The sequence below is a fragment of the Lactuca sativa genome, chromosome 5 (assembly GCF_002870075.4).
Source record: "Lactuca sativa cultivar Salinas chromosome 5, Lsat_Salinas_v11, whole genome shotgun sequence".
NCBI lineage: Eukaryota > Viridiplantae > Streptophyta > Magnoliopsida > Asterales > Asteraceae > Lactuca > Lactuca sativa.
Window position 1 is genome coordinate 224913098 of NC_056627.2, and position 15554 is coordinate 224928651.

The window sequence follows — 15554 nt, forward strand, 5'->3', positions numbered from 1 at the left end:
AAATTTTCCAATTTTCACCAAAATATCCTCCACTATGCCTCGGGGTTGTGTCACCGAACGATTCGCCATGTGAATCTTCATTTTTGTAGCCTTCATCTTCTGAATCTCCAATTTTTGATAAAATGAAAAAGGCATTAGATTAATGCTAGCCCCGGAATCGGCTAAAGCATTAACCTTCATTTTATTCCCAAACTCGCATGGAAGAGTGAGGCGTCCAGGATCCCCCATCTTTTCTGGTGTTTCTCCCAACACAGCTTTTGAAGTTCGCTCACTTATAATCACTGTAGACTGCTTCTCTAATTGCCTTCGCGTATCTATCAAGTCTTGCAGTAATTTCTGGTTCTCGGGAGCTTTGGATAAGGTCTCAACAAAGGGAGTATTAATTGGAATCCCTTTCACATGCTTCACAAACTCTAAATGCTCCTTCTCCAGTTGATTAAGTGTTGCGCGGGTGGGAAATGGCATAGGTGGATGATAATTTGAAATAGGCTCAAAAGTTTTTTTCTCAGACTTGCGCCATGTCGTGGCCAGAGGAGTGCCACGTCGTGGCGAGCCTGGTTCAGCATTTTCTCCATTTTCGATCCTTGATTTCTTGGGCTGCTGCGGTTCTTCTTCCAACGCCTCCAGGAACTCAGATATTGTATCTTCTTCAGTATCGATGGCCATTACGTGAGATTGGGCTTTTACTTCGGGATTCTTCGGGGACAATTTTTCATGAACTAAAGTGGCTAGTTGACCAAATTGTACTTCAAGGTTATGGATGGAGGCTTGCTAGTTCTTTATCAATGTTTGTTGTTCCATGATAGCGGAATCCGTAGCATCATGTCTCTTTTTCGAAGCCTCCATAAACTTCATCAAAATGGTCTCTAGGTCGGGTTTCTTCTCGGTGGGTGGCTGCTCCTTTTGATAAAGGCCTCGACCTGTCTGCCTATACTTCTCTTCTTTTTGCTTCTTATACTCTTCATATGGCAGCCACTCCTTCTTCGGTTTCCTCCAGTCGTCATCAAACTTATCCCCTCTAGAGTAGCACACTTGAGCTTTTCTGTTCCCAAACTCATCCACATTGCAGTCCTTGGTCAAGTGTGGACCACTGCATCGCTCGCACCCCACTCTTATGGCATGTATCGACTGGTCCATTTTTGTTATCCAGCGATCCATGTTATTTAGCATGGCCATGACAGCTGCAATTTCTTCCGTTTGGACCCCTCCACTGCCTTTGCTTCCGTCTTGCCTCGGGTTATGGTATTCGCGGGAGTGTTTCGCAAATTCTTCAATTAGCTCCTTGACCTCCCTTTGATTTTTCTTTGTCAACGGTCCTTGAGAATCAAGGAGTTGTCTTGTCATCACATTGACCCCATCATAAAAGATTGACATCTCTTGATGCACATTTAGGTCATGTTGAGGGCAATTTCTGAGTAAGCCCTTGTACCGCTCCCATGCTTCGTATAGTGACTCCCCCAGTTGTTGCTCAAAGTTGGCTATCGCCTTCTTGAGTTTGGCTATCTTGGATGGCGGGCAGAACTGGTCCAGGAATTGCTCACACATTTGAGCCCAAGTGGTGATTATACCCGGTGGGAGTGCTTTTAACCACTCCTTAGCAGCTCCTTTGAAAGTGATGGGAAGCATCCTAAGCAGGACTGTATTTCTGGTGACATTTGGGACATTGAAGTAATCTGCAATGTCGTTGACTTCGTCTAGATGCTTAAAAGCATCCTCATGATCCTTCCCGAAAAATGGGATGTCCTTCAGTTCTGTCAATATGTGTCCCTTCAGCTCGAATGTGGCAGTGGCAGGAATTGCGGGTTGGACTAAACCGGGCCCCATATCTTCTCGGATCCGCTTCTTGTATGCTCCCATGGACATTTCTTCAACTGCTGCCATCTCGTTCCTTGGCTCATTCTCGGGTTCACTTGTGTGTTCTTCAAATTCTGGCTCGGTATCGTATTCGGACTCGGTTTGCACGGGTGTATGATCCAAATGCTCAAGATTGCTCTTGTGCTTCGCTGATGAACTTGACTCTCCTGTCTTCCTTCCCGGTTTCCTAGAAAAAGTTGACTTCAATTCTTGCAAGGGCGTCTTTTTCTTGTGAAGTGCAGACTCGGGGTCTTCCAGTGGTGGCACCAAGTGTGTGTTTGAGCTTCTGGTCATGAACTCCTGCAACTTGCTAAACTAAAACGTAAAAATGAACTAAAATAAGAAAAACTAAATACAAACTAAAATTTAAAAAAATTTTGTCTGTCCACGTCGTGGACTCTGTGATTAACAGAAAATTTTTATTTTGCTGAAAAATTAACTTTTTGTGGCTTTGACCCCACAAGAAGGATCGATTAATTTAATGCAAATAAATAAACTAAAAACTAAGTCGCTCCCCGGCAACGGCGCCAAAAACTTGATGTGCACAAAAGTACCCACTAATTTTAATATTTATAACCTAACAAACTTAACTATCTATGCACTTATAGGCAGTGTACCTAGTCAGATTACAGTATAGTTAGGGTAAGTCGGGTGTCGATCACAGGGAACGGTGTTCTAATTAATTTACTTACTATTAAATTAACCTAATTTATTTAACAAGTTTAATAAGGGGTTTTATCTGGTTTTACAAGATCAGATGAACTTAAATCAAATTCAATAAGTAAAAACACACTCTTGTTTAGTTTGAATCCACTTCTCCCTTATAACTAGCTAACGATTATGGATTATTAAGTTGGTTTTTAGTTATATTAGTAATTTAGTTCTATCTTACCAATACTTAACTAATTCATGTCAAACCATGTATGTTCACACATAATTAAACACAGAACTAATTATAGATGTAAATATGCTAGGTAAGAATTGTTGTGTAAACGCAATTATGATCACAATTCACGTTCTCTAGCACAGCTAAACTTTATTTATTCTAATTACTAACTAAGATTGGTCAATCCTAGCTCTAACAATTCAATATTCACTAAATTATTAGGTAAACAGGTTCATGCAGTTTAATGGTCACTAAGCTACACAGAACATGCAATTAAGCAATTAGATAACAAATTTTAACATGCTAGGTTATACAAATCAAACACAAGCAATTTTTTACCAACTAAGCTCAATCCATAATCATATAACTATTCATGAGTTTAAAGCTTCATCTAGCTAAACAAGAGTAGCTAGATTCAGCTGCTCATTATAGTAATTAAACTAACACAGCTAAAACTAATAAAAAGACATGTTCTAAAAATAAACCTTTACTTCTTTTGGTGTTGAAAACCCTCTTCCAGAACCTTTCTTTCGTTCTTATTTGTCTCCTGGAACTCTTTTTCTTCTGCCAAAAGTCTCCCTTTTCGTAATAATCAGGAGGACTTATATAATCCTCAAAAACCCGCGCCACGTCGTGTCTAGGTTGCGCCACGTCGTGGGCTTCAAGCAATCCGTATCCTTCAAGGAAATCCTCCGCGTCGCGATGTTTATCTTCTGGAACACCCGTGCCACGTCGTGGGCTTCATCGCCACGTCGTGAATTTAGCTCTTATCGTGAATTTATTATTTTCTTGTCTTCCAAGCCTCCCATGTTCCCCATTTTGTCACCTTTGGTCCCTCTCTTCGAAAATCTTTTGTATTGACTGAAAATAACAATTTAAACTCATAAGTATCATTATTCTAAACATATTATCAATTTATTAATAAAAATGTACTTAAATACTGCCTAAAAATAAGTATAAATATGGCAATATCACCCCCAGAATGAGATTGGTAGTGAAGCTCAACTCATCATGGAACGAACCATATCCAACAAGGTTCGATTACGCCTCTCAGCCACCCCATTCAAATGTGGTGTCCTGGGAAGTGTCAATTGTGGGACAATCCCACATTCCTTAAGATAGTCGAGGAACTCTGTACTAAGATACTCACCACCACGATCGGATCGAAGCATCTTAATGTTCCTGCCCAATTGATTCTCGACTTCTTGTTTAAACTCTTTAAACCTTTCAAAAGTCTCTGACTTATGCTTGATTAAGTAGACATAACCATATCTACTATAATCATCTATAAAAGTCACATAATAACGATTAGCATCCCTTGTGGCAGTTTTGAAGGGTTTACACACATATGTGTGCACTAGATCCAACAAACCTTCACCCCTTGCATAAGAACTAGTAAAGGGTGACTTTGTTATTTTTCCAAGTAAGCATGATTCACAACTATCATCTGACTTTAGGTCATATGACTCCAAGACTCCATACTTTTGGAGTTGGCATACGCGTTTCTTGCTTACATGTCCAAGAGGACAATGCCATAATGATGCTTTATCCGAGTTATTATTATTAGAAGAATCAATACACAACACATTATTTCATAGGTTATCTACAACAGACACAGCTTCATACACACCATCACAAGGTAATGTTTTAAAATAAAGAACATTATTAAAGAAAGAATTTATTCCACCAACTTCATTATCAAAAGAAAAGGTAAACCCTTGTTTGTACAAAGCATGAAAGGAAATAATATTTCTTGCCATTTCAGGTGAGTAACAACATTTATTCAAATCTAATGTAAACCCACTACTTAGCAACAAAGAGTAAACTCCAATCTTGGTGACAGGTGAAGCTTTCATATTCACCATGATCAAGTTTATCTTTCCATGCTCCACATTCTCACTTCTTCTTAGTCCCTGCAAATCAGAACATATGTGAATTCTACAACCTATATCAAGGACCCAAGAGTAAGAATAGGGTGAGTTATTAGACAATATTGTGTAAATACCTGCATGGGTGGGTTTCACTTTCCCATCCTTAATATCTTGATGGTACTTTGGGCAGTTCCGCTTCCAATGAGACTTTTCATGTCAATAGAAGCATTCAGCCTCTTTTGGGTCAGAAGAAGGAGTGACGAAACCTTTCTTGGTTCCACTTGAAGAGGAGCCATCAAGGGTCTTACCCTTGGTACCCTTCAAAGGGTTCTTCCTCTTTTTCCTTCTACCTTTCCCGATTGCTAGGACAGGGGCGAAGCTTTGAGTAGGAGTAGGAGTGGTAACAACCGACTTACCTTTAAGACCTGTTTCAACGGTCTTTAGGAGTCCTTGAAGCCTGCTGAGGGTAGCTTCCTCCTTGTTTTTGTGGTATGTCATGCGGAATTGATCATAACACGATGGTAAGGAGTGCAAAATGATATCTATTGCTAGCTCCTCGGGGAAGTTCACATTTAGCTTTAGCAAACGGTCCACATACCTTTACATTTTTTGCATGTGGCTCGTGATGGGTTCACCATCCTTCATCCGGGTTGTTATCATGGAGGAGATGATTTCAATTCGCTCTTGACGAGCACTCTGATGGTAGCGGTCCATCAAATCTTGGTGCATCTCAAAAGGATAGTAGTCCTCATAAGACTTTTAGAGCTCGACTATCATACTAGCCAACATGATGCATGCCACTTTGGTAGCATCTCTTTCATGTGCCTCATATTTAGCGACCTCCTCAGGAGAGACAGACGGCTCGAGTACCTTAAGCTCTTTGTCGAGGACATATTCCTTGTCCTCATACCGAGTGACCATCCTGATGTTCTTGATCCAATCCATAAAGTTGGATCCATCAAAGATGACTCTCCCACAAAGTTTCATAAGAGAGAAGGAGCCGATAGGGTTTGAGCCAGAAGCAGCATTGTTGGTTGACATCTGAAAAGAAGAAAACAAGTTTAGTTTAGATAAAAGGATAGTCCTTAATAAAACACTCAAATGTAATATTAAGGCTAGGATCCAATCACAATATATTATAACTTAGAAGAGGGATGTCGTAATCTAAGCTATTACATATTTGAAAGTTAGGTGAATGACGATTCACCAATTTCCACTATGAAAAAAAAAATATAAATTATTAGGTTTTAATTGGTTTTTAGAAACTCCTAGATTCTTTTAAATTTCATTGAACTTTTCAATGGCATGTTTTAATCTCGAGTGTGCCCTTCAGGTTTTGTGACTGGGATGCTGAGGATCACAAAACAAGGTGTGAAGTAACCATGCAAATTACTTGGTACCCTTAATGTTTTTCACTCAATCGATGTGTTGGTTAACCACATGCGCTCCACCGACCTATGAAAAACCATAAGTCACCCTTTGCCTACCTTGTTAAGTCCAAGTTAGTGTGCCAGTTAACCACACACGCTCCACTAATGACTTAATCAAAATGCAAAGTGTAATTTCATGGGTTAGCACCTTATTCACATTTTCCTAAAGTAACTAAGATTGGGAATTTATAAAAACATTTAGTTACTTTATAATAATCAGTATACTTTTAATGAGAATTGTTTAAGTCATTGTCCTACCCGTTCGGCTAACGACCCCCCACCGATCAAGGAAGCGGTAGGTGAGAGTGGACACCCATTAAGCTGCCATTTTATAGGCAACAACCTTATACCCCCCTTATAGATTGGCTTCGTGAATGATGCCTACTAACAGTAAAACGACTTGATATTATACATACATACATACATACATACACACACACACATACACACACACACACACATATATATATATATATATATATATATATATATATATATATATAAACTTATAATATTATAGAGTATAAGGGTTGAATTTTAACTTTTTAAATTCTAGAGGTTGGAACGAAAGTTTAATAGATGAGTTTACATGTTCCAAAACTTGAGGGCAAGTTTTGTAACTTTACAAAACTTTTCAATTCATAACTTATGAGTTATTGTTTATTAAAAATGAAGACTCTTCATTTTTTGTAACTTATGTGTTCTTTTAATGGATTTATTACAAACTGAATTTTGGTTATCCATAACTTGAGGACAAGTTATGGACTCCATTAAAACACATCATGATCATGAATTAACTACCAATCAATAGAACATAATTTCTATGATCTTGCAAGAACTCATAAGAGCATGAATATTCATATCAAAATTTCAAGAACATATGAACACATATAAACATGGAATTATGATATTATCCATTGTAAATTGATTAGAACAACCATTACACCATCTAAAACAAGTTTTAAAACACCAAAACAGTTTAGGGTAATGTTTCTAGTCCATTTCCAGCAGCAAAAATCGAAAATCTGCACTCTGCCTGGCCAACTCGTCGAGTGCACGAACTGACTCGCCGAGTTGGTTGCAGATACGCTTGGACTCGTCGAGTCCCCCCATGGACTTGGCGAGTCCCTTGTGCAGACAGCAAGAATTTTGACTTATTCAGCTATTTTGCATCAAGTATCAAACAAACAAGTCTAGGCTCTGATACCACTAAAGGGTTTTGAGCATTCTAACACTCCTAAGGTGTTCATGCAACCCTAGAAACATTGGATCTATGTTTGACTAAGATACATGCAAAATTGATTTCCAAGGTTCATAATCCTATCTAGCATACATGGGGAACTTTTCAATATAAAAGTTAACTAGAGAAACATACCTTGTAGTGGTTTGGATTCCTTGAAAATCTTGAGAGCCTAGCACCCCAAGTGTGATGCCTCAAATGTCTTACACAACACCAAATACACGTGGAATAAACTTTGAGAGAAATGTCACACTACTTGAAATCGGCTAGCCCTCTTCTTTCTTGCTTAAGTGCCGATTTTGGTGAACATAAGGATCATTATATAGTGTGTTACAATTAGGGTTACACCATGTAAACCCTAATTGTCATGACTTTTCATTTCCATGACCCATAGGTTCGATAACCACCATGGAGCATCCTATGGGTTTTAGCCCAACTTGATAATCCATGGAGCATTAGCCCAATATACAAGTATGGATGATTTACATAATCAACCCATATATTTAATTAGTCACCTTTTGATCACTTAATTAATTCTTGATCAATACTAATTAAATGATATTATTAATATATTAGAACTTATAATATATTAATAAACCATAAGTGTTATTTCATTCATTTTAGTCTATCCAAATGCATGATGCCATGCAACCCAAATCGACCACGCCAAACCTGGTCAAGTACATACTAGAAATAGTTATGGACTTAGACACCTTATCCAACACAACAGACTGTTTATGCGCCCCACCAATCCCTTCAGACTGTTGAGCGTCATCATCTAGGATTACAACAACGGCCGCCGGTGACGAAGAAATCGAACTCAGGAGGCGCGAAAAGCTACACCTAGTCTGAACTCGCTTGGCAGCATTAGGCGCACCGGTAACCGCCTCCCCCATGGCCAGAATGGCGTTCCGCTTGGCTTGCAGCCGCCGAACATCAGCGATAACGTCATCCTTGCTATCCTCGTCACCATCGGAGGAAGTATGGTGAGCACCACCCAAAGGCATGACGGAGGAAAGAGGACAAACAGCAAGGGGGTCCACTTTGGCAGACGACAGATCTTCACTCGTCGATGAAGGAATAGGCATAGCAGCAGTCAGAGCAAGTTGATCCAAGCAGCGGGGAGGAGGAAGACGATCGACCAGATCCACTTCCCGATACTCCAGTTTGCCCTTGTAGCGTTTTCGAAGCACCTCATCCATAGACAAATGAGACTCGTTGCCTGGAAATACTAAGACATCAAAGAAAGAATCAGGGGGGAAAACCTCCAAATAGTAAAACCCTAGCGCTGATAAACAAAGGAAAAACACAAGCACTTACCACCCACGACGAAGAAGAAAACTGCCATTTTACCGCAACGCCTCCAAGACGGGCTCATTCCTACACATGAGAGAAGGGCCTCGGAATAATCCTCGGGAGATACCTGGACATTCTTAAGAAAATCGGCCACGCCCTGGTTATGAGGAAGGAGTTTGGGGATAGTATCAGCAAAAGCATTAGCACGGTAGCGTCCGCTACCCACCAAACCCTGATTGACCCAAAACCACTTGTCTTGCCAGTTTTTGGGCGTTCGACTGTCAGGCACTAGAGTATGTCCTCCCTGATGAACAGAAAACGTGTATTTATCGTCGGTGCAACAAAAGCGGAAGAAGTACTTAAACACGAAGTAATCAGGAAGATACCCGTTAGCCCGATAGATCATTTCAAAAGCAACAACCTTGTTCATAACATTTAGTGTTAGCATTTAAACGTTGCAACCATCCTTTTGAAGTACCTCCTCTTGGAAATCAGTTAAGGGGAGACGAAGGCCAGCATCTAGGGTTTTTTGGTAGATCCCGACTTTTCCGAGAGAGTGGGAGACGATAGAAGAACCTGGTGAAGGAAACTCCACACCATCGAGAGAAGTGAGACCATATGTGGTTTCAAGATATGAATACTCAAAAGCAGAGGGCACAATGCTTGGGGACTCGCCATGAAAGAAAAGAAAATGGAGTTGAAGAAGAAGAATATAAAGGAAAAGGAAACGTAGATAAGAGGTTATGATGAACACTCTTATAAGAAAACGGAAAGGACTGTATGTTCAAAATGTCTAACACCATGACGCAACCGCTGGCCATCATGAGCGGTCATGTCACCATTAAAACCGGAACAGCGGGCGAACGGGGAAACAACACGTGTAAGGATATCAAGCCCAGAACGTCATATCAAGTAGTACAATGCTACGACTACTAGACTGGGGGACTTGATGACGTGCCTAAGCCGGCACGGAAGAGTCACGCCCGGCCGAGAAACCTAGCGCCTTGGCCGAGCCAAGAGAAGCGGACTCAGCGCCCGCTAGCGCCCCTAAGAGTAGGGCGCCTCAGTGAAAGGCTTGCGCCCGCCAAGGATGCTCCCGACGTCAAGACAAAGGATACGGTCAAGCGACAAGGAAAAGGATCAGAGAATTAATGGCAGTACTCTGACAAAAAGAGGCGCACAATCCTCCAATCAGTACCTCTGACCTTGTCCCCTAAAAGCGATCATGTCTCGTACGGACGAGCAGGGTCGCTAAGTATAAAAGGACGCACTCAGGAGCCCTAAAGGTAAGCAATCTTCTCAGAGCAATTTTCACTGAAAACACCACAAACTTCATCTAACTTGACCTTCGGAGCGTTCTTCCGGGAGCCTCTTCCCGGGAACGGTTAACGGCTGTTTTCTCTTGTGACCTTACAGATACCTTCTAGCGCCATACTAGAGAACGAAAACGAACAGGAGTTGCAAGTGTAGGTCGCATCAATAGAAAAATAAAGTTAGGTGCAAGAATTTTTATAATTTTTGTTGGATTTTTAAATAAAATATTAAATGTGATTGGTTTTTTTTCCAATAGCAATATTTTGTGGAAATTTAATAATTTGGTGGAAATTTTAAAAAATTTGAGTTAGGGGAAACATTATCTTTTTGTGTTTTTTTTGTGTGTTTTTTTTTAAAGTGTTTAGGCTCATTCCACATTTCTATTTCTAGCCTATTTTGTTGGTATATTTTGTAATTCCACATTCTCATTTCTGGTCTATTTTTTAGGTCCATTTCGTAGTTCCATTCTATCCTATTTTGTAGGATTTTTTGGTACGGGTAGGGGCGGACCTAAGGGTGGTCCACGGTGGCACCGACAACCCCAAAGTTTTCCGGCCACAATGGAAAATTTTTCGAAAATTTTTGAAAATTTTATTTTTTATACTACCGTGCAACTGCTAACTCTCCCGTGCAACCTATACTATAAAATTTTGTGTCCGTCCCTAGGTACGGGTCTTATTAAATAGATTAATCCCAATATAAATACTTAAAAACCAAAGCTATCAATATTCTGATTATCATTGTAGGATCTTACGAACCTACCTTTCTATCTTTGATAAGCAAATTGGATCGTATTATGATTGAGTTTATCATAGCATCGTATTTAGGATCTTGACATTGGGATCCACATCTAATCCTAACATTTAATTAAAATCAGAATTTAGTCGTTACCCATTTACCTCTATTTCTTTTTCACATATTTAAACTATAAATGACAAAGGAGATTTTTTATAAGATTTTAAGATCTTAATCTAATCTTCCAGTCAACTCATATGACAATGTATTTTTATGTTTTAAACTTATATCTTCTTTGGAAAAAAATAATTTTAACTTATATCCATGTAATTTTTAATATGATCTTACTAATCCGATTTTATAATTACTATATTGTAAAGATAAAAAAAATCCTAAATAAAATCACAATCTTAACAATTTTACGTAAAACAATGTCATTTTGAGTATTTCACAAATGACCTACCAAAATTGATGCTTAATTTGAAGATTTGTTATATTTTGTCAATTTTTAGAAAAAAAAAAAAAAAAAGTTTAGATAAAGTGTTAGGTTTTTCTTTTTCAACTTATAAATATATTAAAGTTAGGAAAAAGTTAATTCCTATTTTATTTTGTATAACCAGAGATTAAATTAAAAATGAAAATAATGCACCTCAATTTTGTTTTTGTGTGCCATCGTGTGTCACTCATCACGGAACAAGCAGAGATGCAGCCGTTGGATCCACATCCCCTAAATCTAACGGACAAACGTGTACTTCGCCTCTATGAAAACCGCCTATATAAAGCTTCCAACCATCGTTTCGAAAAGAAATCAGGCGCCTGAAAGTTCGCCGGTATATTTACATCCCAAACAAACCAACAAAATTCTCAAAATTCGTTTCGAGATATTGATTCCGGTTAGGGAATGCAGAGAGATGAGAGGAGAAGAGCGGCTGTCTAACGGTGGGAGGGTGAACAAACCCATCGGAGGCAGAAATTGCCACCGGAAACACGTTGAAGACGGGTGAACTTTTTACGATTCGGTGATTGTGGTGTTGATTTTGGAGCTTATTGAATTCTACATCTGCAGAAGTGATGTCGGAGGACGGGAACAACGGTGTATTGCACGGGAAGTACGAACTAGGACGTCAATTAGGGCACGGAACGTTTGCGAAGGTGTACCACGCGCGAAACCTGCAGACTGGGAGGAGCATGGCGATGAAAGTTGTCGGGAAGGAGAAGGTGATAAAGGCCGGCATGATGGATCAAATTAAGCGAGAGATTTCGGTGATGAAGATGGTACGACATCCGAACATCGTCGAGCTTCACGAGGTCATGGCCAGTAAATCTAAAATTTATTTTGCCATGGAGCTCGTTAGAGGCGGAGAATTGTTTTCGAAGATTGAGAAAGGGAAGCTCCGGGAGGACGTTGCAAGGAGTTATTTTCAGCAACTCATTTCTGCCGTCGATTTCTGTCACAGTCGTGGCGTATACCACCGAGATCTGAAGCCGGAAAATCTACTATTAGACGAGGAAGGCAATTTGAAGGTGACGGATTTCGGGCTTAGTGCTTTTTCCGATCATCTTCATCAGGATGGACTGTTACATACAACATGCGGTACTCCAGCTTACGTCGCACCGGAAGTTATCGGCAAAAAAGGATACGACGGCGCCAAAGCTGATATCTGGTCTTGTGGAGTCATCCTCTACGTCCTTCTCGCCGGATTCTTACCTTTCCAGGAAGAAAACGTCGTCGCGATGTACCGGAAAATTTATCGAGGTGATTTTAGGTGTCCGCCGTGGTTCTCATCCGACGCACGCCGCCTCATCACGAAATTGCTCGATCCGAATCCGGATTGTCGATGCACGATCTCCAAAATCATGGATTCTCCATGGTTCAAAAAGGCAGCTCCGAAAAACCCCAAATTTATCTGCGAAGACGACGTCGGGAATCTGAAAGGCAAGGAAACGGAGACTTTGAATGCGTTTCACATAATTTCGTTATCGGAAGGTTTTGATCTGTCTCCATTATTCGAGGAGAAGAAAAGAGAGGAGAAACAAGAGATCAGGTTCGCGACGACGAAGCCGGCGGAGGTTGTGTTGTCGAAGCTTGAAGAGATGGCTAAGAAGGTGAAATTCAGCGTGAAGAAGAGCGGAGACGATAGCAGTTTGAGACTACAGGGCAATGAGATAGGAAGAAAAGGGAAGTTAGGAATAGCCGCAGATATCTGGGCGGTGGCGCCGTCGTTGTTTGTGGTGGAGGTGAAGAAATCAAGCGGCGACACCCTGGAGTACAACCAGTTCTGCAGTAAAGAGCTCCGGCCGGCGCTTAAGGACATTGTCTGGACGTCGTCGACCGATAAACAAACTCCGGGATAATTATATTTGTAAATTAGTTTCCATTATCAGTACCTTTTTGTGATTTCCATATTATTATATTGGATCATGAAATTATTGTGGTAGTGAATTTGTTCAGCATGTCTTTTTTGTTGAGTAGTGGTAAGGGTTGGATATTTTGGCTTTGCAATGTATTTTTATATATTTTGTGAAAAAAAAAAAAACAAATATCAATATCATGTTCGTACTCTTATTTTATTCCTATAAAATTATTCGTTATCATTACATCAATATATTCATCGCATCAACACTACATTTCCTACCATTAAACACACCATTCTATCTTATTTTTTATTAAAATAAAATTCAAAAATACATTAAAATTATTTTTTTAATACTAATTTTCCATTAAATTAAAAAACCAAATTACACTAAATAAAAACTACATTAATTGAAAAAAAAAAAAGTAAACCATAAAAATAAAAATTACATTACTTAAAATTTAAAAAAAATTAAAAAAAAAAACCATTAAAAAAACCTAAATATTTCAACCATAAACAAAATAAACTACCTCATACGCCTACGTCAGGCGCGAACCGACTCTTTCATCGCGAGGAAAAGTTCCAAGTTTTCGCCCTCGAATTCGTCCACTTTCATTTTCAAGATTTTCATATCGGTTTTTATTTGGATCGTCGCTTGTGCTTCTTGAAATGATGTTTGTGTTTTTATCATTTTTTACTTCATCCGAGTCATCACCTCGACCTTCATTTCTTGAAGCTGCACATATCGATCAAATTTATCGTCAAACATATCCATAACACTAGAGTTCGAAGATGTTGAAGCCATTTTTTTTGCTTTATTTCTTCTAACGAGTCAACGAAGAGGTTGGTCGTTTTCAAGATCTAACGGATCGTCGTTGATGTCGATGTGTGTTCAGCCGTCCGATTGTTGGGAAGTTCCATCGGGGTTTCTCGAACGCTTGGAACCGGAAGATTGTGAAGTTCATTCCGTTTGTTCTTTCCATTTTTGAGCGTCTTTCAATTTTAACCACGGTTTCATATACAGAAAAGTTTTGCGTGTTGGAGTTGTTTTTTCAAATTGCTCCATGGTCGCCTTGAAAACATCAAAATCGTTCGAGCCGTTTTTGCGTATGTTTAGGAGGTTGTTATAGATTCCTCTAAACTCGGTGCATTTTAGTCGAATATCTCGTCATTTCGACGTAATTTGATCGGCATTTTGAGTTTCACTTTCCATTAACTCGTAGAAAATGGCTCGGACTTTCTCCCAAAAACTTTCGTAAGGCTGACTATCTCCTACAATTGGGTCTTGGGAAGCCGCCACCCATGCTTCCGCTAACATTTCTTCTTCGTATTTTGTCCATGGGGCCCTTTCTTGGGTGGTAGTGGTCCGGGCCGGGTTTTTTTCCTTTTTTCTTTTTTAGTTGAGGTGGTGGTGAAGGTTGCGTTTCCGCAACAAAATCCGGCGAAAGTGGTGGTTGTGAAATTGGTGGTTGTTGTTGTTGTGACGCTTGTTGTTGGAGTTGTTGTAGTTGTTGGAATTGTTGAAATTGTTGGTATTGTTGTGAAATTTGTTGTTGTTGGAAAGACGGAAAAAGTTGATAGTGTTGTTGGAAAAGTGGTATTTGTTGGATAGGTGAACCGGTTTGAAGCAAATTGATAAAACCGCCTTGAGGTGACTCCATTGTCGGGAATTGACGAGGGGTTGTATCTAACGCAAAAGCGTTATCGAGTTTGCGATTTCTGTAGTTTGGAGGGGTATTTTGGTTGGGATCCATGGTTTTTGGTTGTGAAGATGTAGTGTATAGTTTGTGTATAAAGAAAGAAAAGAATTATGTAAAAAATGAGTAAAAGTGTTGTATGTATAGGTAAATAAATTGGTTAATTTTTTTTTAAACAAAGTAGTCGTTGAACGGCTATGAAATTGGTCAAAATAGCCGTTGAAATTGCTTCGATTTAATTGGGCGTTTAAATCCGTTGTAGCCAACACAAATCACCACGAGAACGGGCAACCACGAAACAACGGGGTGATGTGCACGCTCGTTGTTCGTGGCCAGCTCAACCATGAGTTTGGTCATTGTATGTATACCACTCGGCCTAACTAAACTACATGCAGTTGACCGAAAGTCAAACGATCTATTATATAATAAAAATAATAAAAACTAAGGTTTATGCCATAAAATTCATTATATATATATATATATATATATATATATATATATATATATATATATATATATATATATATAATCTTATTCTATTTTAGTCTTAATTATATTTTTTTGTTTCTCGGTTGTCATTATATTTTAGAAAAACGTTTTATTTTCAAGCCATTGGTGGGTTGCCAACGAGTCATGATGATATGTCGGTTTCGTATTTTTCTCGGTTTGCATTTAACTCTTAATATTTATGTATGAGTTTACATTTAGCCCAACATTTTTATTGTTCCCCATCTGCAATTATTTTTTTTTTCATTTTAACCACTAGTTACTCATCAATATATATATATATATATATATATATATATATATATATATATATATATGTATATATATATATATATATATATATATATATATATATATATTAAAGTGTAAT

General features: G+C 39.0%; 2 protein-coding genes and 1 non-coding gene across 6 annotated transcripts; 2 read left to right on the forward strand and 1 right to left on the reverse strand.

Moving 5' to 3' along the window:
• Positions 1–675: 675 nt before the first annotated feature.
• Positions 676–11409, reverse strand: LOC128134079 (uncharacterized). 4 transcript variants are annotated; one of them, XM_052771487.1, is made up of 2 exons: positions 11276–11409; positions 676–5652 (listed from the first exon to the last, which is right to left on the reverse strand). In XM_052771487.1, the coding sequence occupies exon 2, from the start codon at positions 2146–2148 to the stop codon at positions 772–774; it is 1377 nt and encodes a 458-aa protein (XP_052627447.1). In that variant the 5' UTR covers positions 2149–5652; positions 11276–11409; the 3' UTR covers positions 676–771. The 4 variants fall into 4 exon arrangements, with proteins under 4 accessions (XP_052627447.1, XP_052627446.1, XP_052627445.1 ...); XM_052771486.1 differs by lacking the exon at positions 11276–11409 and adding an exon at positions 7417–7708 and having other exon boundaries at positions 676–3601; XM_052771485.1 differs by lacking the exon at positions 11276–11409 and adding an exon at positions 7417–7708.
• Positions 1391–1497, forward strand: LOC111886623 (small nucleolar RNA R71). Its single transcript, XR_002848511.2, has one exon. It is a non-coding gene; the product is annotated as a small nucleolar RNA R71 (small nucleolar RNA).
• A 29-nt stretch (positions 11410–11438) lies between the features above and the next one.
• Positions 11439–13178, forward strand: LOC111886587 (CBL-interacting serine/threonine-protein kinase 6). Its single transcript, XM_023882834.2, has one exon. It carries the CDS (start codon positions 11698–11700, stop codon positions 12979–12981), a length of 1284 nt encoding a protein of 427 aa, XP_023738602.1. The 5' UTR covers positions 11439–11697; the 3' UTR covers positions 12982–13178.
• Positions 13179–15554: the final 2376 nt, after the last annotated feature.